A 24,157-nucleotide genomic window follows, 5' to 3' on the forward strand; every position below is an offset into this window, starting at 1 on the left:
TAGTTTTATTCTTGATGAGATCCTGTAGTGTGCATTTTTTCATTCCGCTCGTATTCTATATAAATGCATCATTTTTTATTATAATTTTATTATCACTATTTTAATCTAAGATTCGTATAGCAATACTTGCTGCATTATGATATATATATATATTCTTTTATGATCATCCGAAATACCATTGTAAAACTACAATTGTTTAATGTGTGTTCTTCACTGTTACTAAATTGCTCCCTCTATTAGTTAGACTTGTCCTTAGGCATGCTCTCTGCCCACCATTTGATGCTTTTTGTAACTGGCTGCTAGCGAGGAGGGGCGGTAGGGTACTTACATATTTAAGTCACTAACAGATCACAGGGCGTCACCTGAAGGAGGCCACGCCTCCGAAACATGTTGTCACGGTAACAGTTCGTTGTGTGTTCCAGGAGTCAGTGCGTACGCAGAGAGATTCTCCCCCTGGCCGTGAGTGACTTCACGCATTGGCAATCTGTGAGTGCAATACCTGTTTTTTAGCATTGGTTACTTTTAATAAACGTTAATACACTAGGGCTGGCGTGTGCGCTCTCGTTTTATACTTCATAGAATCACACAAACAACCCATACCACACAAGTAAACAGGTAATATAAGCACTCATGAATTTAAAACACTTATAAATAAATATGACGATTCACTAAGCATACAAATTCATTGAATGATTCATCAAAAATTCAAAGAAAGAAGTCAAAGCCAGAAATTAACCCTCTCGGCTGGAGAGTATCCAGCCGATGAATCCAGCTAACTTCTCTCTTCCTTAGAGCCATTTCCCGGTCTCCCCCATGTCTATTCTTAGAAATGCTGTCAATTACCATAAATCTTAACTGACACTGTGTCCTTGCTCGAAAATAAGTGAAGCTTTGTCCAGTTTGTCCTTGATTGAATACTTATGACGGCTATACGGGCTTTAACTTCCTGTGTGGTTCCCCTACATAAAAGGCGACCACAGGGGCATTTAATAATATACACCACATAAGACTATTGGCAAGTGTTATGTTCTCTATTTGGAATATAACCTCTAAGGAGATGAGAGAAGCTTTTTCCTTTTTCCAAAGGGTAAGCACTGTGTAAAATAGACCAGTGTTTCTTATTAATCTTATGTGAAAAAGGGTATAGCCCGTCAAAAGTATTCAATCAGGCACAAACTGGTGAAGCTTCCCCTAGCTAGACATTTTGTGGAGCAAGGACACACAGAGTCACAGTTAAGATTCATGGTAATTGACAGCATTTCTAAAAATAGACATGGGGAGACAGGGATATGGCTCTAAGAAAGAGAGAAGTTAGCTGGATTCATCGGCTGGATACTCTCCAGCCGAGAGGGTTAAATTCTGGCTTTGAACTTATTTTATTTTATACTTATTTATTTGAATTTTTGAGGAGTCATTCAATGAATTTGTATGCTTAATGAATCAAATTTATTTATAAGCGTTTTACACTCATGAGTGCTTATATTACCCGTTTACTTGTGTGACATGGGTCATTTGTGTGATTCTATGCATATCTCATGTGTCCGGGTCACACAGATGCACGCAGATGACTGCACAATGATAGTTCTTTTATTTTCTTATTCAATTTTCATATGCATTTTGATTCACATCAATATTTTATTTTGTGGTAATTGATAATTTGTCAATTTGTTTTTAGGACTCTTGATTCCCATTTCCTACAAGGTGTGAGCATTATTTGCATACCCACATGTGATCTTTGATTCCAAGATCACAGTAAATCTAATCTTGATGATAAACTGACTTTGATTGTCTGATTCCAGATAAACTGGTTGTTCGCTTTAATTGATCATAAGTGACATTATATACACACACACACACATACACACACTACTACATTTATGATCATTAGATAGGCATGATTCTCTGAGGAAGAGTGTGATCTAGAATTGTGTTGATGTCTTTTTATTTTTTTTTCAATAAAGATATTTTGTGCAGCAATCCCATCAGAAAAGAAAAATGTATATTTTTTTAACAAACACATACATATATATCTCAAGGTAAACATAGTTTGGCGGACACAGGATATGCACATTTGCTTGGTGCAAGGCTACAGAGCATACATATGGACTTTCACAGCTTTCTCCAGGTTTTGGTATTAGGTCATGGGGCTCTGTAGTTTGGAGATTCCAGTGTCTTGGGTGGGACGGGATCTCCAACCCTGTGTCCAGACTTTGTACATCACCAGCAGGGTGTGTGCTCAGGTGAGCACAGCACTTATGAGGGTACTGGAAGACCTCAAGGCTCCCAGTTGGAGACCGCTCCACACCCAGAGAGACAGAAGGTCTCCAGGAGTCAGAGGGGCTTCAGGAGGCAGCCAGAACATGCGACTGCAAGAGGCAGTGCAACGGCCTAAGGACTAAGGCCAGAAAGGAGCTGTGGGTGCTAAAGTGAAGCCATCCACATTGAGGAATCCTGTGGTCTGTGTGACCAGGATAAAGGACAGAGGTACTGCTAAAAGACAGGTGGGCTAGCATTTTCTGTGTGCTTACTGGAGAAGAACCCCTGCGTGGGAAACCTGTGTGTTACAAATTTTTATTTGCCTTTTTAATAAAAATGGGCTACCATGCCCTTAAATATAGTTCCCGACTGCCTTGAATCACTGACAAACGCATCTGCCACGAGAGCCAATGATATTACTATATTATATATATATTTTTTTTATTTATGGCATTTTTATTAGTAATGGCTGCGATTCACGATTTTTACCGGGACTGACATTGTATCGGACAGATCAGGCACTTTTTTCGGAACATTGACACTTATACAGCGATTGAGCTATAAATGGCCACTTATAACTGTAAATGTCACTGGCAGGGCAAGGGTTTACACTAGGGGGTGATCAAAGGGGTTAAAGTTGTTCCCTAGGTGTGTTATATCTGTAGAGGGGATGGGCTGCCAGGGATGACAGAGGGCACTGTTCATGATCACTGGAAACAGATTCCCGTCATGTCGCCTGTCAGAATGGGGTTTTGCCTGGTTTACAAAGGCAGTTTCCCATTCTGCCACAGAGTCTGCCCGACCTGCAGGCTAGCTCCTGCAGCACACACGAGCCACCGGTGGCACGTGCCTGCCATCGCACCTGGTACAGCTATGGTGAGCGGTTAATGCTCTCCTTGCCCAGCCTGTCAGTTTAGGTGGACGCCCATATCTTGGTAGATTTTCTACCAATGGATTGAACAGTGCTCCGTGAGATGTTCAAAGCTTGGGATTATTTTTTATTTTTTTATATATAAACCTAACCCCGCTTTTAACTTCTCTACAACTTTGTTCCTGGCCTGTCTGGTGTGTTCCTTGGCTTTCATGATGATGTTTGTTCATCAAGGTTCTCTAACAAACCTCTGAGGACGTCACAGAACAGTTGTAGTTATACTGCGATTAAATTACACACAAGTGGACTCCATCTACTAATTAGGTGACTTCTGAGGGCAATTTTAGTTAGGGGCATCAGAGTAAAGGGAGCCGAATACAAATGAAGGTCACACGTTTCCAATATTTGTCAACAATTTGGAAAACCATTAATCCTTTTCTATCCACTTCACAATTACAGTGCCTTGCGAAAGTATTCGGCCCCCTTGAACTTTTCAACCTTTTGCCACATTTCAGGCTTCAAACAAAGATATAAAATTTTAATTTTTTGTGAAGAATCATCAACAAGTGGGACACAATTGTGAAGTGGAACGAAATCTATTGGATTTTTGAAACTTTTTTAACCAATAAAAAAATGAAAAGTGGGGCGTGCAAAATTATTAGGCCCCCTTGCATTAATACTATGTAGAGCCACCTTTTGCTGCGATTACAGCTGCAAGTCGCTTGGGGTATGTCTCTATCAGTTTTGCACATCGAGAGACTGAAATTCTTGCCCATTCTTCCTTGCAAAGCAGCTCGAGCTCAGTGAGGTTGGATGGAGAGTGTGGAAAGAGCTGAAAACTGCTGTTCACAAACGGATTCTCGATTGGATTCAGGTCTGGACTTTGACTTGGCCATTCTAACACCTGGATATGTTTATTTGTGAACCATTCCTTTGTAGATTTTGCTGTATGTTTGGGATCATTGTCTTGTTGGAAGATAAATCTCCGTCCCAGTTTCAGTTCTTTTGCAGACTCCAACAGGTTTTCATCCAGAATGGTCCTGTATTTGGCTGCATCCATCTTCCCCTCAATTTTAACCATCTTCCCTGTCCCTGCTGAAGAAAAGGGGGCCCAAACCATGATGCTGCCACCACCATGTTTGACAGTGGGGATGGTGTGTTGAGGGTGATGAGCTGCGTTGCTTTTACACCAAACATATCGTTTTGCATTGTGGGCAAAAAGTTCGATTTTGGTTTCATCTGACCAGAACACCTTCTTCCACATGTTTGGTGTGTCTCCCAGGTGGCTTGTGGCAAACTTTAGACGAGACTTTTTATGGATATCTTTGAGAAATGGCTTTCTTCTTGCCACTCTTCCATAAAGGCCAGATTTGTGCAGTGTACGACTGATTGTTGTCCTATGGACAGACTCTTCCCACCTCAGCTGTAGTTCTCTGCAGTTCATCCAGAGTGATCATGGGTCTCTTGGCTGCATCTCTGATCGGTCTTCTCCTTGTCTGAGCTGAAAGTTTAGAGGGACGGTCAGGTCTTGGTAGATTTGCAGTGGTCTGATACTCCTTCCATTTCAAAATGATCGCTTGCGCAGTGCTCCTTGGGATGTTTAAAGCTTGGGAAATCTTTTTGTATCCAAATCCGGCTTTAAACTTCTCCACAACAGTATTACGGACCTGCCTGGTGTGTTCCTTGGTCTTCATGATGCTCTCTGCGCTTTCAACAGAACCCTGAGACTATCACAGAGCAGGTGCATTTATACAGAGACTTGATTACACACAGGTGGATTCTATTTATCGCCATCAGTCATTTAGGACAACATTGGATCATTCAGAGATTCTCGCTGAACTTCTGGAGTGAGTTTGCTGCACTGAAAGTAAAGGGGCCGAATAATTTTGCACGCACCACTTTTCAGTTTTTTACTTGCTAAAAAAGTTTAAATTATCCAATAGATTTCGTTCCACTTCACAATTGTGTCCCACTTGTTGGCGATTCTTCACAAAAAATAAAAATTTTATATCTATATTTGAAGCCTGAAATGTGGCAAAAGATTCAAAAGTTCAAGGGGGCCGAATACTTTCGCAAGGCACTGTATATGCCACTTTTTGTTGGTCTAACACATAAAATCCCAATAAAATTCATTTAAAATTTTTGGTTGTAACATGACAAAATGTGAAAATTTTCTAAGGAGTATGAATACTTTTTTAAATGCACTGTAACTGATAATTGCGCAGTTACACAACACTGTACCCAAACAATAAATGTATACATCTTTTTTCACACAAAATAGGATTTTTAAAAACAGCTTACCTGTAAAATCCTTTTCTTTGAAGTACATCAGGGGACACAGAGCCATAGTAATAACTATATGGGTTATATCGAACCATCAGGTGCAGGACACTGGCATGCCCCTTAAGGCGTGAACTTCCCCCATATAACCCCTCCTACTACTGGGAGTCCTCAGTTTTGTAGCCAAGCAATATAAGTGTATAAGAAGAAGGGAGGGACCTCTGTGTCCCCTGATGTACAGCAAAGAAAAGGATTTTACAGGTAAGCCATTTAAAAATCCTATTTTCTTTGCTTACATCAGGGGACACAGTGCCATAGTAACAACTATATGGGATGTTCCATAGCAATGGCAACTGAAGGGGGGAGACAGAACAAAAAAACAGAAGGCCAGAGGACTCATACTGCAGCCTGCAGTATATGCTGTGCCCAAAGGCAATATCCTCATGACCCTTAATATCAATTTGATAAAATCGGATAAACGTATGAACCGAAGACCAAGTCGCGGCCTTACAGATCTGAGCCATTGAGGCCTGATGATGCATCACCAAAGAGGCACTAGTCACCCTGGATGAGTGTGCTCTTAATATGAGAAAGAAGAATTTTCTTCTTTAAGCTGAAGCTTGATCACTTTGACAAATCCATTTGGAAAATCATGGATCTTGACAACGCTTATCCAACATCATGGACCCTCTGGAAGTACATATAAAACCTTTGTTTTGTGAACCTAAGCAGTCACCTTTAAATAGACTCTGATCACTCTTACTACATCAAGAGAATGTAATGTTTTCTCTTCCCCAGATTAAGGCTCTGGGGAAAAATAATATTTTAAGAATAATAATTTTAAGAATAATATTTTAGTTTAAATAAAAACCTTTGGTAAGAATTCAGGATGAGGACATAAAACCACCTTATCCTTATGCATGATGAAATATGGCTCTTGCAAGACAGTGCCGTTAGTTCCGATACTTTTCTAGCAGAAGAAATAGTAAGCAGAAAAGATTATCTTTCCTGTCAAAGAACCAAGGGAACTTCTCGTAAAAGGATCAAATGGCCGATTCAACAAAGCCGATAAGACCAATTTTAAATCCCAAGGATTTAGAGGTGCCTTTATAGGGGGGAATAAACCGTGTTACCCCCCTGAATGAGCTACGCAGCAAGAGTGGGAAGCAAGAAGCCATAGGAACAAACACTAACAAGGCCTGGATCTGGCTCTTGATAGAAGTCAAGGCCAGCTTCATTTCAGATTCCATATGCAGGAATCAAGAATCCTGCCTATTGATATACTTCCTGGGGTGCCAACCCCCAGATCCAATCCAAGAAACAAATGCCTTCCAGAGTCTAAAGTAAGTGACTCTGGAAGCCAGCTTCCTATAGCATTAGTCAAAGTAGACACTACCGAAGGAGATCACCCACAATCTTTTATAGAGTGGGATTCAACAGTCAAACCTGTTAAACTTTTTGTCCGTAAGGTAGAATGAAATACCGGACCTTGTGTGAGAAGGTCTGGCTATAATGGCAGAGTCCAAAGGACTCCTACTGCCAACTTTATGATCTTTTGGGACCCACCAGAATCATCTCCTTTTGTTCCTGCAGAGAAGGCATGGAAGTAGCAGAACTGGAGGAAATGCATAGATCAGAGAAAACTGATCCCCTGGGAAGACCAATGCGTCTGTTCCGCCTGCTAGTGGACCTCTTGTACCACATGAAGTGGTCGACCTTGTTAATGAATTTGGACGCAAATAGGTCCATGTCCGGAATACCCCATCTTCTGACATATTGCTAGGAAGATGTCGGGTGAAGAGATCATTCTCCCGGAAATAATTTTTGGCGTCTCAAGTAGTACGCCTAAAAAATTTGACTTGCTGATAGGCAAGGAGTGTTGTGTTCTGCCAAAGCTAGAACATTATTCACCTCTCATTTTGGGTTGCACGACTTCTCGTGCCTCCACTGGTGATCGATGTAAGCCACCACCGTGGCCCTGTCAGACTGAATCCTGTCAGGATAGTCCTGTAGTCTGACAGCCAAGATTCTTGGGGTCAGATGTACTGCCTGAAATTTCCAAAAAAAAGTTTATAGGCAAGGTCCTCTAACCTGGACCATCTCCCCTGGACATCATCTTCTTCCAGGGCTGCTCCCCAGCCTAGAAGGCTGGCATCTGTTAACACCTTCCAGGATAAAGATTTTCCCTCTTGCTGGATAACCATCAATTTAGGCTCTGACCTACGTCGGGAGCCAAGCGTATTGGAAACAAGGCCTGAATCTTCTTTATTCCAGACCGACAGGATGGCGTCTTGAAGACGACATTGAGTAAACTGCGCATAAGGGACGGCCTTGAAGGAGGCCACCATTTCTCCTAAAAATCTCCTGCAGCCGAATGAAGGAATTTTCCTTTGTCCCGATAAGTTGAATTAGTCCTACAATTGAACTGATTCTCATTTTGTGTAAGAATACCTTCATGGAGATATGCAACTCCCCTCCTTGCAGGATGGACAACTGATCGAATTATGAAAGGATCAGATGTTTAAGTGCCGATTCAGATCTTCGAGATCTAGAATGGGTCTTATATCTTTGTTTAGTTCTGGAACCTTAAAAGGTTTGATCCAAGGTCTGATATTACCGACTAGGATAACAGCTGATCCAGAGCCAGAAAAAGACGTATTTATTTTTCTGGATCCTTAGGGACATTCTCTGAGGAGACGGAAACTCTTACGTAGAGACTGCCACATCAGCAGCCCAAGGACCCCACAGGCTGCACCCAAAAAGGGACCTGGATGCTCAGATCAAAGCCGTCAGCCATCCATGCTCCTGGAACTCTAGTCGTAACCTAGAGAAAAAAAAACTGCAGAAATCCCTCTGCTCTTGACATTGTTCCTGCCAGACAGACTCGCAGGACCTTTCCCCTCACCTAAACAAGTGGGGGTGCTCCTTCATGAGAAGGCTTTAGCATTCTGCCTTATGGGCTTTCGCCCCAAAGATCCTGGCGCTGCCTTTGGGGACCTGACGATTGAGACCATCAAGACTGCCTAAAGGCAGATGCCCCTGGCATAGGAGAGGCAGCACAATTAAAGGAGAAATGTTTGAACCTCCTTTTACTGGTAAAGAGAGCTTTACCCTTTTGGATGTACTTATCCACTCTAAATAGCTATACCCCAGAAAGGGACATAAATTGGCTAAGAGTTTTCACATGGTGCTTCGGCTAATCAATATTTCAGCCACGGAATTGCGAGACTGCACTAGTCCAGGTATAAGCCATAAGGCTTAAAACGATAGAGTCTTTCATATCATCTGTGAGACATAGTGCGTCAGATACACCAGCCCATTGCCGGGCCTGCTGATCAGGCAGAATTTCAGGTATCTCACAAACTGTTCCTTAACCACTTAACAACCGGCCCATAGCCGAATGATGGCTACAGGGCGGTTGTTTAACTCAGGGAGGCCATCATTTAACGTCCTCCCAGAATTCTGCTCTGGGGCGCGCACTCGAGAGCATCTGTGGACCCGGCGCATCACGGTAAACGGCCGCTCATCGCGGCCGTTTACCACGTGATTACTCAGTCATTTGACGGAGCGATCACTTGTAAGCAAACCGGCGTCATGTTAGGACGCCGGTTCCTCCCTCCCCCTCTCTGTACCGATCGGTACAGTGGAGGGGGAAGAGATCGGTGTCAGCAGCGATGTGGGCTGCATCTGCAGTGCCCACATCGCTGCTCACCGAAAATTAGCCCCATCATACCTTGCCATACCCTGCAACAACACTCTGCAACACCCGCCAATACCCTGCAACACCCTGCAATGCTCTGCAACGCAATACTCTGCAACGCCATACTCAGATACCCAGTCATACTCGGTGATACCCAGCCATAGTCGGTGATACCCTGCAATACTCAGCCATAGACATCCCCCCCCCTCCCGCCGCCCTCCGGTGCTTCTACTGACTCGCCAATACGATCAAAGCCAGAATCTTATTTTTTTTAATTTTATTTTTTTTCAGGCTTCCCAGCTTAGAGGTGAGATGCGGGGTCTTATTGACCCCATATCTCACTGTAAAGAGGACCTGTCATGTCATATTCCTATTACAAGGGATGTTTACATTCCTTGTAATAGGAATAAAAGTGAACAAAAAATGTATTTTTGGGGAAAACATGTCAAACTAAAATAAAGTAAAATGAACAATAAAAAAAAAATATATATTTTTTTTTTAAAGCGCCCCTGTCCCCATGTGCTTGCATGCAGAAGCGAACGCATACGTAAGTCCCGTCCACATATGAAAACGGTGTTCAAACCACACATGTGAGGTATCGCTGCGAACGTTAGAGCGAGAGCAATAATTCTAGCCCTAGACCTCCTCTGTAACTCAAAACATATAACCAGTAAAAAAAAAATTAATCGTCGCCTATGGGGATTTTTAAGTAGCGACGTTTGGCGCCATTCCACAAGCGTGTGCAATTTTGAAGAGTGACATGTTAGGTATCTATTTACTCAGCGTAACTTCATCTTTCACATTATGCAAAAATTGGGCTAACTTTACAGTGTGTTTTTTTTTTTTTAAGCACAAAACTTTTTTTCCAAACATATATAATGTTTTGGGATTCTATGTAATTTTCTAGCAAATAAATGATGATTTTTACATGTAGGAGAGAAATGTCAGAATTGTCCTGGGTGCTCCAGAACGCCTGATGGCGCTCCCTGCATGTTAGGCCTCTGCATGTTAGGCCTCTGTATGTGGCCACACTGTGTAAAAGTCTCACACATGCGGTATCACCGTACACGGGAGTAATAGCAGAATGTGTTTTGGGGTGTAATTTGTGGTATGCATATGCTGTGTGTGAGAAAAACTGATATGACAATTTTGTGAAAAAAAAAAAAAAGTTAAAAAAATCTTGATTTTGTAAAGAATTGTGGGAAAAAGTGACAACTTCAAAAAACTCATCATGCCTCTTACTAAATACCTTGGAATGTCTTCTTTCCAAAAAGTGGTCATTTGGGGGGTATTTGTACTTTTCTGGCATGTTAGGGTCTCAAGAATTCAAATAGGCCGTCAGTACTTCAGGTGTGATCAATTTTCAGATATTGGCACCATAGCTTGTGGATTCTATAACTTTCACAAAGCCCAAATAATAGCCACCAATTTGTACTTATTTTTACCAAAGATATGCAGTAGTATAAATTTTGGCCAAAATTTATTAAGAAAAAATTACTAATCTGCTAAATTTTATAACAGAAACAAAGAAAAAATCTTTTTTTTTTTTTACAGAATTTTCTGTATTTTTTTTTATAGCGCAAAAAATAAAAAACCGAGCGGTGATTAAATACCACCAAAAGAAAGCTCTATTTGTGTGAAAAAAAGGACAAAAATTTCATATAGGTCCAGTGTTGCATGACTGAGTAATTGTCATTCAAAATGTGAGCACCGAAAGCTGAAAATTGGTCTGGTTATTAAGGGTGTTTAAGTGCCCAGTGGTCAAGTGGTTAACACTTAGAAGTCCACATTTTTCAATGAATTGGCGTGACTTAAAATGTGCTCCACCAAAATAGTGGAGCAGACATTAAAGGGTTAATGGACTGAGATACACTAATTGCAGCAGAGGCACTACCAGCAAAAGAAAGTAAAACTTGCTAGGCTATAGTACAGTACAATAACTGCTATTAATCCTAGCTATACAGTACAATGTTTTCAAAAGGGAAATGCCTGTGTCACCAACCTGACCAGCCAACCAATGCCTGTGTCACCAACCTGACCAGCCAATCTCTGCTCTGTCCCTCCACTGCCAGGCAGCAGCTTCTCTCAGTGCACAACACACTTCCTGCATCATGGCAGGGGGGGGGTTAAATCCTCCTCTCCAGCGAGCGGCCACGGTCTGCCCAAAAACAAAATTTTTATTCTTTTCTTTTTTCCCCCAAAAGAATAAGGCAGCTGGCTGGCATCAATCAGGAAAAAAAAAACAATCTGGGGGCCCAGGAAGGGATCAGACCCCCCTCCCCCCCCAGGGCTCAAGTCCTGTGGGAACGCATGGGAACGGAGTTCCTGTACTTTTTCCACAACAGGAACTCAGTTCCTATTAGCAGCAGCATCCTGCAAGACTTTGAAGTATGCAAACTGTGTGGCAGGTGCTACACCAGCAGCCGCCGACACAGCTCGCAATAGTAAGTGCCGCACATCAGGGGTGGACTGACCATTCATGGATTGGCAGTAGGGGGCCCCATGACAGCTTCCTCATCAATCTACCTGTCAATCACAGCTAGCTGCTGGGTAGATCAGATCCCTGCTGCTAAGAGATTGTATTTAGACAGACCTCTCATGATGCGCTCCTCCCCGCCGGCCCCTCCTGATTTTCTGTCTCCTCATATCGCCCCCCCCCCCACCCCAATCTCCTGCATACTTGCTCTGTGTGTCCCGCTGAATCCCCCCTCCTCTATCTTCAGTGCCATATGATGAGAGAACCCAGAGGAGGAGCACAGCTATTCTGCTCACAGGACATGCAGGGAGAGGTGAGCTGAGGGAGGAATATCAGTTTGGGGTGGTAAGCTGAGCACAATACCTGGCAAAGTTTAATGCCAGGAGGGAAGATTATGTGGAAATATGTGAAGGGTTGGAATAGCAGCGAGTGTGTGTGTTGGAGCCCTGCAGAGTTTGCCGCCCCCCAAGCTAACATACATCTCCTAAGCAGGAACACATCACTATCTCCCTAAGCATTCTGTCCAGATAATGTGCAGTTCATTTATGACCTTTCCTTTTAACCCTGTGTTATCCAAACTCTGTTCAATGAAAAGTGTAAACTCACCACATAAACACTATATACAAAATAACATTCCCCAATAAAGATCAGAGCATGATGTTCATTTGCATGGAAGCACAACTGAATGAATGACGATTATTCAGAGAATTACCGTATTTATGTTTATTGAGGATTTTTTTTTATGTACTAATAGTTAAGCTTCATACACTCAATATGAAAATTGGATGAAAAATGCCACTTTTGAAGTGTTCATGCATATGAGCGTATCATTTTTTTTCTTTTTTTGGTGGGGGAGTGGATCTTGGGTGGGAGTTCCCACACTTTTTAACCCAGGACTTGACCCCTGGACCCCCCTTTCTCTTACCCGAGGGTCTGAGCTGGCTTAGGAGGAGAGGAGAGTGGAAGCATGACAACACAATACATGGAAAGAGATTCCTGAGAAAATCTCTCCTACCTTATCCTCACAGCAGGGTTTTATCAGAGATAAAAAACCCAATCTTCGCCCTTCACGGTAGGCTCCGAGACCTTAAAGAAAACCTTCAGGAACTGGGGAACACTCAGGTTGACCCACAATCCTGGACCTGCGACAGCACCCTGCCAGTAAACTTATTGGCCTTACTACCAAAAAGTACTGGATCCCAGGGCCCAGCTCTTAAAGCATTTGCACGCAAAACCTTGTGTCTTCAGATTACGAGGCCCGGGTGCCATTCATTTAGTCCATTACAGACATCAGAACGGATCCAGTCAGGATGGCTAGCTCTCAAAGGATTACTGCCCGTGGAGCTCAGTACAACACATCCTTACTCGTGCCCAAAACCTTATACACTGGCGAAAAAAACTGAGCACTCCCAGTAGTGGGAGGGGTTATATGGGGGAAGTTCACGCCTTAAGGGGCGTGCCAGTATCCAGCACCTGAAACGCCGATATAACCCATATAGTCATTACTGTGGCGCTGTGTCCCCTGATGCAAGAAAAGAAACAACTTTTTTTTGGTAGTACGGTATTTAATAAAAAAATAAAAATTTAGACCAAAATGCATTCTGCTACATGTTTCTGGTGAAAAAAATCCCAAGTTTATATTTATTGGTTTGCATAAAAGTTACAGCATTTACAAACTATGGCATATATGTCATGGAATTTTTTTTACACTATGTCCATAAAGACATGGAAGAGGGAGTATGGGGTGGAAGAACTTGACTGGACTGCACAGAGTCCTGCCCTTGATAGAACACCTTTGGGATGAATTAGAGCAGAGACTGCAAGCCAGGCCTTCTTGTCCACATCATTGCCTGACCTCACAAATGCGCTTCTGGAAGTATAGTCAAACATTCCCATAGACACAATTCTAAACCTTGTGGACAGCTTACCCAGAATAGTTGAAGCTGTTACAGCTGCAAAGGGTGAGCCAACTCAATATTGAACCCTACAGACTAAGACTAGGGTGCCATTAAAGTTCACGTGCATTTATAGGCAGGCGTTCTAATCATTTTGGTAATATAGTGTAAACAGTGGATATAAAAAAAAAAAAAAAAAAAAAAAAGTCTCCCTGTTAAAAATGTCAGGTTTCTGCTTTGTAATTAAAAAAAAAAAAAAAAGGCGAAAGATCAATTTCAGAACTTTTTCCACCTTTAATGTGACCTATAAACTGTACAACTCAGTTAAACAACAAACAGAAATCTTTTAGGTGGAGGGAAGTAAAAATAATTTGCCCACTGTTCTTTGCAATAACACACCAAATCTGTCAGGTTGTGAGGGCATCGCCTGTGCACAGCCCCCCTCAGACCAACCCACAGATTTTCAAATGGGATTCAGATCTAGGCTCTGGCTGGGCCATTCCAAAACGTTAATCTTCTTCTGGTGAAGCCATTCCTTTGTTGATTTGGATTAATGCTTTGGGTCTCTATCATGCTGAAAAGTTCCTCTTCATGTTAAGCTTTCTATCAGAAGCCTGAAAGTTTTGTGCCAATATTGACTGGTACTTGGAACTGTGCATAATTCCCTCTACCTTGACTAAGGCCCCTGTTCCAGCTGAAGCAAAAACAGCACCAAACCATGATGCTGTCACCACCATGCTTCACCGTGGGTATGGTGTTCTTTTGGTGATGTGCAGTGTTTTTGCGCCAAACATATCTTTTAGAAATATGGCCAAAAACTTCAACCTTGGTTTCATCAGACCATAACACATTTTCCCCACATGCTTTTGGGAGATTTAATTTGTGTTTTTGAACAATTTAGCCAGGCTTGGATGTTTTTGTTTGTAAGAAAGGGCTTCCGTCTTGCCACTCTACCCCATAGCCCAGACATATGAAAAAGGAAGATGAATGATTGTCACATGTACCACACAGCCAGTACTTGCCAGATATTCCTGCAGTTACTTTAATGTTGCTGTAGGCCTCTTGGCAGCCTCCCTGACCAATTTTCTTCTCACCTTTTCATCAATTTTGGAGGGATGTCCAGGTCTTTGTAATGTCACTGCTGTGACATCTTTTCTCCACTTGATGAGGACTGTCTTCACCGTGTTCCTTGGTATATCTAATGCTTTGGAAATTTTATCACCCTTCTCCTGACTGATACCTTTTAACCTCCCTGGCGGTATGATTCAGTCTGGAATAAGGTGCTGAAAGCGGTACAATTATTTTGCATGGAAATCTGGCTTTTATTTTGTAGTCCTGTAATTCTTAGGAATAACGCTCTGAAATCTCTTCAAACCAGAGTCTAGCGGACATCCCGGGTATGATAAAGTTTATAATATAATAAAGAATAATAAAAATTATTCAATAATGTAATCAAATCCAAAAAAAAACTGAAAAAGGGACATGTTTTGGTTGCTATGGACAATCTCCAAATTCCAAGCAGTAAAAAACTGTATTTATAATATAAAAGTGCATGCAGGGCATTGCACAAACCACTAGGGACAAAGGGGGTGTGTATTTTTTACTACAGCACTGTAATCTGTAAGATTACAGTGCTGTGTGTGTTTTGTGTGGTTTTACTTTTTTGAATTTGCCTCCGTTCTCCGCTCCCGTGCGTCGTAACGTCGCAGGGAACGGAGCTCGGCGGCATTCGGCACTGTGAATCGAGCGCAGGACAGCTCGATCACACAGCGCGGAGGACATCGCTGGATCCAGGGGACAAGGTAAGTAACGATCCCTGTGTCCTCCCCTGCATCGAGCGGTGCAAACCCGATTCTGGCTCGGGGTTACCGCTATTGTAATGAAAATCCCAACCCGAGCCAGACTCGGGATTACCGCTAGGGAGGTTAACAATAAGATCCCTCTGATGCTTTGGAAGATCTCGGCGGACCATTGCTTTTGCTGTAGGCTGTGACTAAGAAACTGAACTTTATTTGGGGTTAATCAGTCAAATTTAGAGACTGAATTGGGGTGGAATATAGGACCTTGATACAGAATATCAGGGCTGGGCGGAAGTGTCCATGGCCCGTCTATTGCCAATCTCATGATCTCTGGTAATCAGTGCCTTCTGGGCCAAGCTAGTGCCACCAAGATGACTCGAACCCCCTCTCTCCGAATCCTGCACAACAAATGTGGAAGGAGAGGGATCGGGGGAAAAGTATAACACCAGGGAGAACTGGTTGCATGGAACTACTAGTGCATCTGCTCCTATTGCCAGAAGACCCCTTGTTCGGGACACAAACTGCTGTAGCTTGTTGAACCTGGATGCCAATAGATCTGCCCATCCCAATCACTGGCAGATTTCCTGAAACACATTCAGGTGTAGGGACCCATTCCCCCAGACAGATCTGCTGGCGGCTGAAACAATCTGCCTTCCAGTTCTCTACTCCTAAGACATGGGCTGCCAATAGAACCGGCACATGTCCCTCTGCCCAGGTTAATATCTGGTTCACCTTCTCCTGAGTTGAACGGCTTCCTGGTAACACCTTGGTGGTTGATAGAGGCCACTGCAGTGGCACTGGTGGACTGAACCCTGATGGGACAGTCCTGAAGCTCCAAGGTCCAGGACCGTAGGGCCAGACATATTGCCCGCAACTCCAGGATGTTGATGGGCAGGCTCTGCCCTTGACCATATCTCCAGATCTGTGAGCTCCTCTAGGGTCACTCCCCAGCCCGAGAGACAGGCATCCGTGGTCAGTACTCACCAAGACACAGGAAGGATCTTTCCCTTTTGCAGGTTCCAATCCTGCAACCAACAGCTTAGGCATAAGCGTGCCCAGGGAGAAAGGGACATGGGGTAATCCAGGGCTTGTGCTCTCTTGTTCCAAGCTGACAAGATGTTTTGTTGTATAGGCCTGAAATAGAAATAAGCATAGGGAAATGCCTCAAAGGAGGACACCATCCTTCCCAGAAGTCTCATACAGAGCCAAATGGAGGAGGGTTGCCTGGTGCCCCTTACCGCACCTGATCCTTCAAGGCACAGAAATACCTTTGCCTGGACCGTATCCAGATACTTGAGACTCTAAGCTCGTCTCAAGCTGACTTTTTGGTATTTATGACCCAGCCCAGGTTTTCTAATTACCGAACTGTGCAGACTACACTGTGTACCAGGGTCTTTAGTGTGTGATTTCTGAGCAGGTCATTGTCTAAGTATCCGAGCCCTTACAAGACCCAGTACAGGTGCTAAAATCTTTGCAAACACCTGAGGTGCTGTGGCAAGCCCGAAGGGCAGTGCCACAAACTGGAAATGATGTTCTCTCTACTGAAAATCGCAGGAACCTCTGATGAGGCTGAAAGGTAGGTACGTGTAAAATATGTGTCCTTGATATCGATGGAGGCTAGGAAGTCTCCCATCTGGAGCGAGGCTACTACCGAGCGGACTGATGCCATTCTGAAGGATTGGATTAACAGATGTTGGTTCAGGGATCTTAGGTCCAAGATTGGCCTTATGTCCCCATTTGGTTTTAGAACCATGAAGAGGTTTGAATAAAATCCTGTGCCCGTTTCGGATACCAGAACCAGTATGATCACTCCCTGATGCACGAACTGCTCTTGTGCTTGAAACGATAAGTTTATTTTTGGAGGGTCTGCGGGAACATTGGATCTTAAAAACCTCTGAGGAGGAAACCTTATGCAATTTCAGCTTGTAACTGTACACTGTTGATGTGACCCACTCGTCCCTCACCATTGTTCTCCAAATGTCCGCAAATTGGAGCAGCCTTATCCCCACCCGATAGAGTGGGGGCATCCACTCAAAAGGAGGGCTTGGTGCCAGGTTTAGAAGAGTTCTGGACCCAGGGTTTTTTCTGGCCCTGGGGCTTGCTCCTGGCTTTATTGCCCTGTTGGCAGCGGAACTGCCTTGTCGCTGAAATATCTGAGGCAGTTCCCAAGGTTTTACAAGAGCCTGGTTCTTCTCTTTACAGGATGTAAAGAACTCTTTCCTCCAGAAATCCTTTGGATATATTTAACCAGATCACCACCAAACAAGCGTTCCCCATGAAATGGGAACCCTGCCAATAACTTCTTACAGGGAAGCTCAGCTGACCTGATATTAAGCCGCACAAGTCTGCGCATGTGTACAGACAGGAGAGCCAGATGAGAGACTTGCTGTAAAGAAAGCTTAAAAAGGCATCTACAACAAAACACAGCGCTCGAGGAATATCTGTCCAATTTTCAGCAGGATCATCCCCCTGGTTAGGCCTATCAAGCCGGCTGCCCTGATCCTTTAAGGACTGGCTGACTCCAATTGCTGCGACAGCTGGCTGAATAGCTGAACTAGCCAAAGAAAAGGAAGCCTTTATTAACTCTCTTTTTGTCAACAGGATCTTTCAAGCCCTGTGCGTTATCCACTAGACAAGTTATGTTTTTGTTTAAGGAAGAGATTGCCGCATCTATGGCTGGGATGCTCCATTTCTTAAACTTTTCCTCCATGGGATATAAAAGGAAAAACCTCTTAGGGAGGAATAAAAATCCTGTCAGGATGTTCCCAATCAGCATATACCGCCTGTTCCAACAGCAGGTGCAAGGGAAAGCCTGTGCAGCCTGAAGAGGCTTCAGGGACCCCAAAGAGGACAAGGAGGGCTCATAAACCTCTGCAGGAGGCAACTTAAAGACAGAACAAACCATCTTGGTAAGAGCCTGGCTCAAATGCCTCTGCGACTGAGAGGCTAATACCAACTGGACATCTTCTGGCACAGATTCCTCAGAAGCAGACTCATCTGCCAGGCCCTCCACAGAATCCTTAGCATTTAGCTCATCCCCCTCCCTCAATCCATTCCTGCTCCAAATTAGGAGGCTCAAGGAAGGGAATCTGTCACGCTTCTTGACACCCTGCAGGATGGCGGCAATCATGGCAGAAAATCCTGTGCTCTAGCCTGGCTAGAGTTGAGGACAGTTCATCCCTGGTTATAAAATGAGTTAAGCAGCAGCGTTGACTGTAGGCACAATACAGGACAGGGGCAGCGGCTTGGATCGCCCAGAAGCCTCTGGGGTCTCAGGGGATACGACACTAGGGTTTCAATTAGGCTCCTGAGGAGCTAATGACAACATAGGTGTGACCTTTCCTGTAGTGTTACCCCACTCCTTTCTTTAAGGCATTGCAAGCCACAAGAAGGAGTACCTGGGTTTAGTATTTTACCCCAGAAGGGAGATCCTTTAATAGGGCTTACTAAGCCCCTATGCAACAATCCTGCTAAGCTCTTTAGCTTGCCAACCAACACCTGGTGACTCACATGACCCGGGTTAGGAGGAATGAACTGCTGAAAGGGAAAGGTTTTCAGAGCCTGCTTTGTGCCCCACAGCTGTCCCCTGGACGCGCCAAATGCCAGCCACACAGTGTGCCGGGACACTCTGCGCCTGCACGTGGTCATGGTCCCGTGTGCGTGCACACAACGAATATTCGTTCGTGGACTATCCACAAAAGTTAAGACAGCAAAAGACAACAAGAAAGCTTACTCCTTACAACAGTTAGACCAAAACTACCCCCTGCGGTCACCGCTACACAGGTGTCCAGCCTTAGCTGCATTGACAGATTGTCACACACATGGGGCACCCCACAATAAGTAAATAAGGGGAGATTTCACTAATCCGTCCAGGCGCAAGGCAACCTTATAAACTAAGAGCCCAATCTTCACCCATCACGGCAGGTTCCTGTCACTTGAGGACCTTCAAGACTGGGTCCAGTCCCTTGGACCTGTACAGCACCCTGCAGGAATGACTTAGCTCTGTGGTGTCCAGGATTCCACTACGCAGGGTCCAGCACCCAGAGGTTGCATTACAGGCAAAACCTTGCAGGATCCTTGCGTCTTTTTTGCAAAGCTCAGGTACCATCTGTCTAAGCATAGAAGCTTGTTTCAAATAGATCCAAATCAGTGAATTCCTTGATTCATTTTATAGCCATGCTGGGACTTCAAGACCAGGAGCTCGAGAGAGCACAAACAAACATGCCCATCTACCTTGCAGACACTGGTAAAAAAAAAATTGAAGTACTTCCTGTATGGGAGGGGTTATATAAGGGATCACTTCCTGTCTAAAGACCTTTGGCCCACCAGTGTCCATCCACCTAGAGATGAAGTATATCCAAGTAATAGCCTCACTCTGTATCCCATGATAAAGAAAACAAATCCCCACTTGTATACTCGTGATAAGTACATTAGCAATTAAACCAATTTTGCAACAATTGAAAAAATGGATTATGTGAAACTATGTGAAAGAATGGATAAATACATAAACGTGTCATTCATAAATCAGTTACTTGTTTAGAGTTACAGAAGAAGTTCACTTTTGCGTGTGAGCACAGAAGAATGGGGGGGGGGGGGGGGTGGTCGGTGTAGGGCACTTTAAAAAAAAAATTTACACTGTCCTGTTAAAAAAAAATTTCTCACCATTTCCAATTCCAGAAAAGAGTCCAGCTCATCTCCAATTACATCACAGTCAATAAAATGGTTGGCTGCGGGAGCCATGGTAGGGGCCAGTGAAGGGAGATGTGCAGCAGCTCCTAAACTGTTATTGGGACAGTTAATTCCAAGGGATGATGGGAACAATTCTGATTCTGAAGGAAAATCTACAGAAATAAATTTCAGAGACAAAAATTATAAGAACTCAAAACATTTATAAAAACAAGTCAATATAGGCTATAGGTTACGGTACCTATTTTAAAATTTAACGTACAAAGTAGGAGGTTTTTTTTACTTTAATGGAGGCTGGGGAAGAAAGCACAAAGCGCTACTCTAAGTGCAGCAAATCATAATTTATTTAGGCAAAGGATGCATATATACTCACACGAGTAGGTAAAAAAATAGGCATGGTAGGAAAGGAAGAACAGCCGACGGGATCACATGGGATGCCGGGGAATGACTTCACTTCCGGTCGGAATGTCAGTAAGCAGGTGATGCGTTTGCGGAGCATGCGCTCCTTCAGGCATGGCGGGGGCCATTTTGGTTGGATATGCTATCCTGCCAGAACTCCTGGGTCCTAGTGACCAAACAGCTTAGGGTGGAACAAAAAGGGACTAGGAATTATACCTCATGCATGAGGGTAAGGGGGTTTGGGAGGAGAAAACACAGCAATAGCATAATAATCATGAATATGTATATGAATATAAAAATAAAAAACATGAATCAGAAAACAGGCATAGATGAATATTGCTGCAGGTCTAAATATGCTTGCGCATGGAGAACAATAAGTAAATTGTGAAAGTGGACATTGAATGGGATAAAGACAATATAAAAATTTTAAAAATGCAGGACAGTGCCTTTGGCATGAAATGGGACACTGAATGTGATAGTAAGGAGATCATGGAAGAAAAGGGAATGAAAAATGGAAAAAAAAAAATTGCACTTAAAGTGGGGTGCCTCTAAAAAAAAATGTAAAAAAAATTTAAATAAAAAAAATAAAATATTAAAAGTCAGCAGCAAGAAATACTGCAGCTGCTGACTTAATAATCGGACACTTACCTGTCCCAAGGTCCAGCGATGCGGAGGAACGAAGCCCCCTCTCGTTCCCAACTCCACTCGCGGCGCCGTCATTTGTACTGTGGGCACCCGGCTGTGGCTTCACAGCCGCGCACCCACTGCGTGTGCGGCGCGAGGGGAAGTGATGTCACCAGCCTGGGCAAGGAAGAAGGCAGACTACGAGGGGCCCCCTAGCAACAGGTATTTAGAGGTGAGTAAAAACAATTTTTTTTTTCCAATTTTATTTTTTAAGAATTTTAAACACTTTTTTTATTTTTTGGCGGAAACACCACTTTAAAGTAGCGCTTTGTGCTTTCTTCCGCAGCCTTCACAGAATACTGCTTCTAATCTCCACTGGGCTGCCTTCAAGTGCCATATCACAAACTTTGTGGACTGTACCATAGTCATTTATCTTGCAAACACTTTTTTTATCATTACCTCTTACAGTGGTGTGAAAAAGTGTTTGCCCCCTTCCTCATTTCCTGTTCCTTTGCATGTTTGTCACACTTAAGTGTTTCAGAACATCAAACCAATTTAAACAATAGTCAAGGACAACACAAGTAAACACAAAATGCAATTTGTAAATGAAGGGGTTTATTATTAAAGGTGAAAAAAAATCCAAACCATCATGCCCTGTGTGAAAAAGCGATTGCCCCCTAAACCTAATAACTGGTTGGGCCACCCTTAGCAGCAACAACTGCAACCAAGCGTTTGCGATAACGTGCAATGAGGCTTTTACAGCGTCCTGGAGGAATTTTGGCCCACTCATCTTTGCAGAATTGTCCTAAATCAGTTACATTAGAGGGTTTTCGAGCATGAACGGCCTTTTTAAGGTCATACCACAACATCTCAATAGGATTCAGGTCAGGACTTTGGCTAGGCCACTCCAAAGTCTTCATTTTGTTTTTCTTCAGCCATTCGGTGGTGGACTTGCTGGTGTGTTTAGGATCATTGTCCTGCTGCAGAACCCAAGTTCGTTTCAGCTTGAGTACACGAACAGATGGTCGGACATTCTCCTTCAGGATCTCTTGGTAGACAGCAGAATTCATAATTCCTTTTATCACGGCAAGACTTCCAGGTCCTGAAGCAGCAAAACAGCCCCAGACCATCACACTACCACCACCATATTTTACTGTTGGTATAATGTTCTTTTTATGAAATGCAGTGTTCCTTCTACGCCAGATATACTTGGACACACACCTTCCAAAGAGTTCCACTTTTGTCTCATCGGTCCACAGAATGTTGTCCCAAAAGTCTTGGGGGATCATCAAGATGTGTTGTGGAGAAATTGAGACGAGCTTTGATGTTCTTTTTGCTCAGCAGTGGTTTTCTCCTTGGAACTCTGCCATGCAGGCCATTTTTGCCCAGTCTTTTCCTGATGGTGGAGGCATGAATGCTGACCTTAACTGAGGCAAGTGAGGCCTGCAGTTCCTTGGACGTTGTTGTGGGGTCTTTTGTGACCTCTTGGATGAGTCGTCGCTGCGCTCTTGGGGTAATTTTGGGCGGCCGGCCACTCCTGGGAAGGTTCACCACTGTTCCATGTCTTCGCCATTTGTGGATAATGGCTCTCACTGTGGTTCGCTGGATTCCCAAAGCTTTGGATAGATCTCAATTACTTTCTTTCTCAATTGTTCCTGAATTTCTTTGGGTCTCGGCATGATGTGTAGCTTTTAAGGATCTTCTGGTGGACCTTACTGTGTCAAGCAGCTCCTATTTAAGTGATGCCTTGATTGTGAACAGGTGTGGCAATAATCAGGCCTGGGTGTGGCTAGAGAAATTTAACTCAGGTGTGGACAACCACAGTTATAGTATGTTTTAACAAGGGGGGCAATCGCTTTTTCACACAGAGCCATGATGGTTTGGATTTTTTTTCACCTTTAATAATAAACACCTTCATTTACAAATTGCATTTTGTGTTTACTTGTGTTGTCCTTGACTATTGTTTAAATTGGTTTGATGTTCCGAAACACTTAAGTGTGACAAACATGCAAAGGAACAGGAAATGAGGAAGGGGGCAAACACTTTTTCACACCACTGTATATACCAAGGTGTGTAATAGTCAGGTGGATCCCCACCAAGGTTGATGCAAGTGGCAACTTCTTTCCTTACTGCATTCTATGCATGAAGAAAAAATCTTCTCTGTTCTGCTCCCACCCCCAAAATACTTACCAAATCCCAAGATCTTGATCCAGCGCTGTGCCTGAGAGCATCACTGCTCCCCCCCTCATTGGCTCTGAGGCAGCAGCAGGAGCCATTGGCTCCTGCCAATCACAGCTAGTGAGGAGAATCGAGGACAGAGCTTAGCGGCACCATGTGTGTCAATGAACACACAGCGTGGCTCAGGATCGAGCCTGCACAAGTGCAGTGGCTTGCTACGGGGGACCTTAGAAGGAGGAGGATCAGGGCATGTTTGTGATAAAAAAAACACTTATACAAATCACGTTAAAGAAGATATTAACGTTCCCATGGATGAATTTTTATTTTTTTTAGATTTTGGGGGTTGTTTGAGGAAGGGGAGAGTTCTTGCTCTGGTGGTACTCACTCCTACTTTCGGCAGCCTTTTGGAATACCATCACACATCAGCAGGCACTTACACAAAATACCATTGATGTCAACTTCTTGTAAGCACTGAATAGAACGTAATAAGAACTAATTTCTAGACCTTAAAAAATGTGTCTGGAGCTTTCCTTATTGTCCACTGGTCTACACAAGACATGCTAAACTATGGCAGTTACTCTTTGGAGAGCAGCTTAAAAAAAATAAAAAAATAAAAAAATAATAATTTTGTTCCCATACACCAGACCTAAGACTTAACCAGAACAGGTAGAAACAAAACGATTCTGCCCCCCATAGCCATTTCCCCCTAAAAGTAGTGCTAAAGGCTCAATTTTTTTCATTTTGGATAGAGTACGTTTTAACCTGCCTAAATAAATTGTTCTGATTTACTGCACTTAGCGTGACGCTTTGTGCTTTCTTCCCCAGGCTTCATTATAGTAAACCCATTTTAAGCCGTCAGTTTTTTTTTTTTTTTTTATTTATGGCCACCTTTGACCCATTAGGGAGATTTTTCTTTACTTCCTGTCCCATAGCCAAAACAGGAATTGAGGGGAAATTATTAAACAACTTTTAAAGACCTTATGACAAATTTAG

At 43.4% G+C, this 24,157-nt stretch overlaps 1 protein-coding gene across 7 annotated transcripts in view; it reads right to left on the reverse strand.

Annotated features, from left to right (window-relative positions):
- ZC3H7B (zinc finger CCCH-type containing 7B) overlaps window positions 1-24,157 on the reverse strand; it is a 624,860-nt gene that overhangs the window by 468,304 nt on the left and 132,399 nt on the right. For all 7 annotated transcript variants that reach the window (XM_077452416.1, XM_077452411.1, XM_077452410.1 and 4 more), the window contains one exon: window positions 19,940-20,118. In XM_077452416.1, the coding sequence (XP_077308542.1) occupies window positions 19,940-20,118 (179 nt within the window). The remainder of the gene's footprint in view (window positions 1-19,939; window positions 20,119-24,157) is intronic.

Source organism: Lithobates pipiens, unplaced genomic scaffold (genome assembly GCF_037356315.1).
Source record: "Lithobates pipiens isolate NorthernLeopardFrog02 unplaced genomic scaffold, aLitPip1_a1.2 Scaffold_23, whole genome shotgun sequence".
Classification (NCBI taxonomy): Eukaryota; Metazoa; Chordata; class Amphibia; order Anura; family Ranidae; genus Lithobates; species Lithobates pipiens.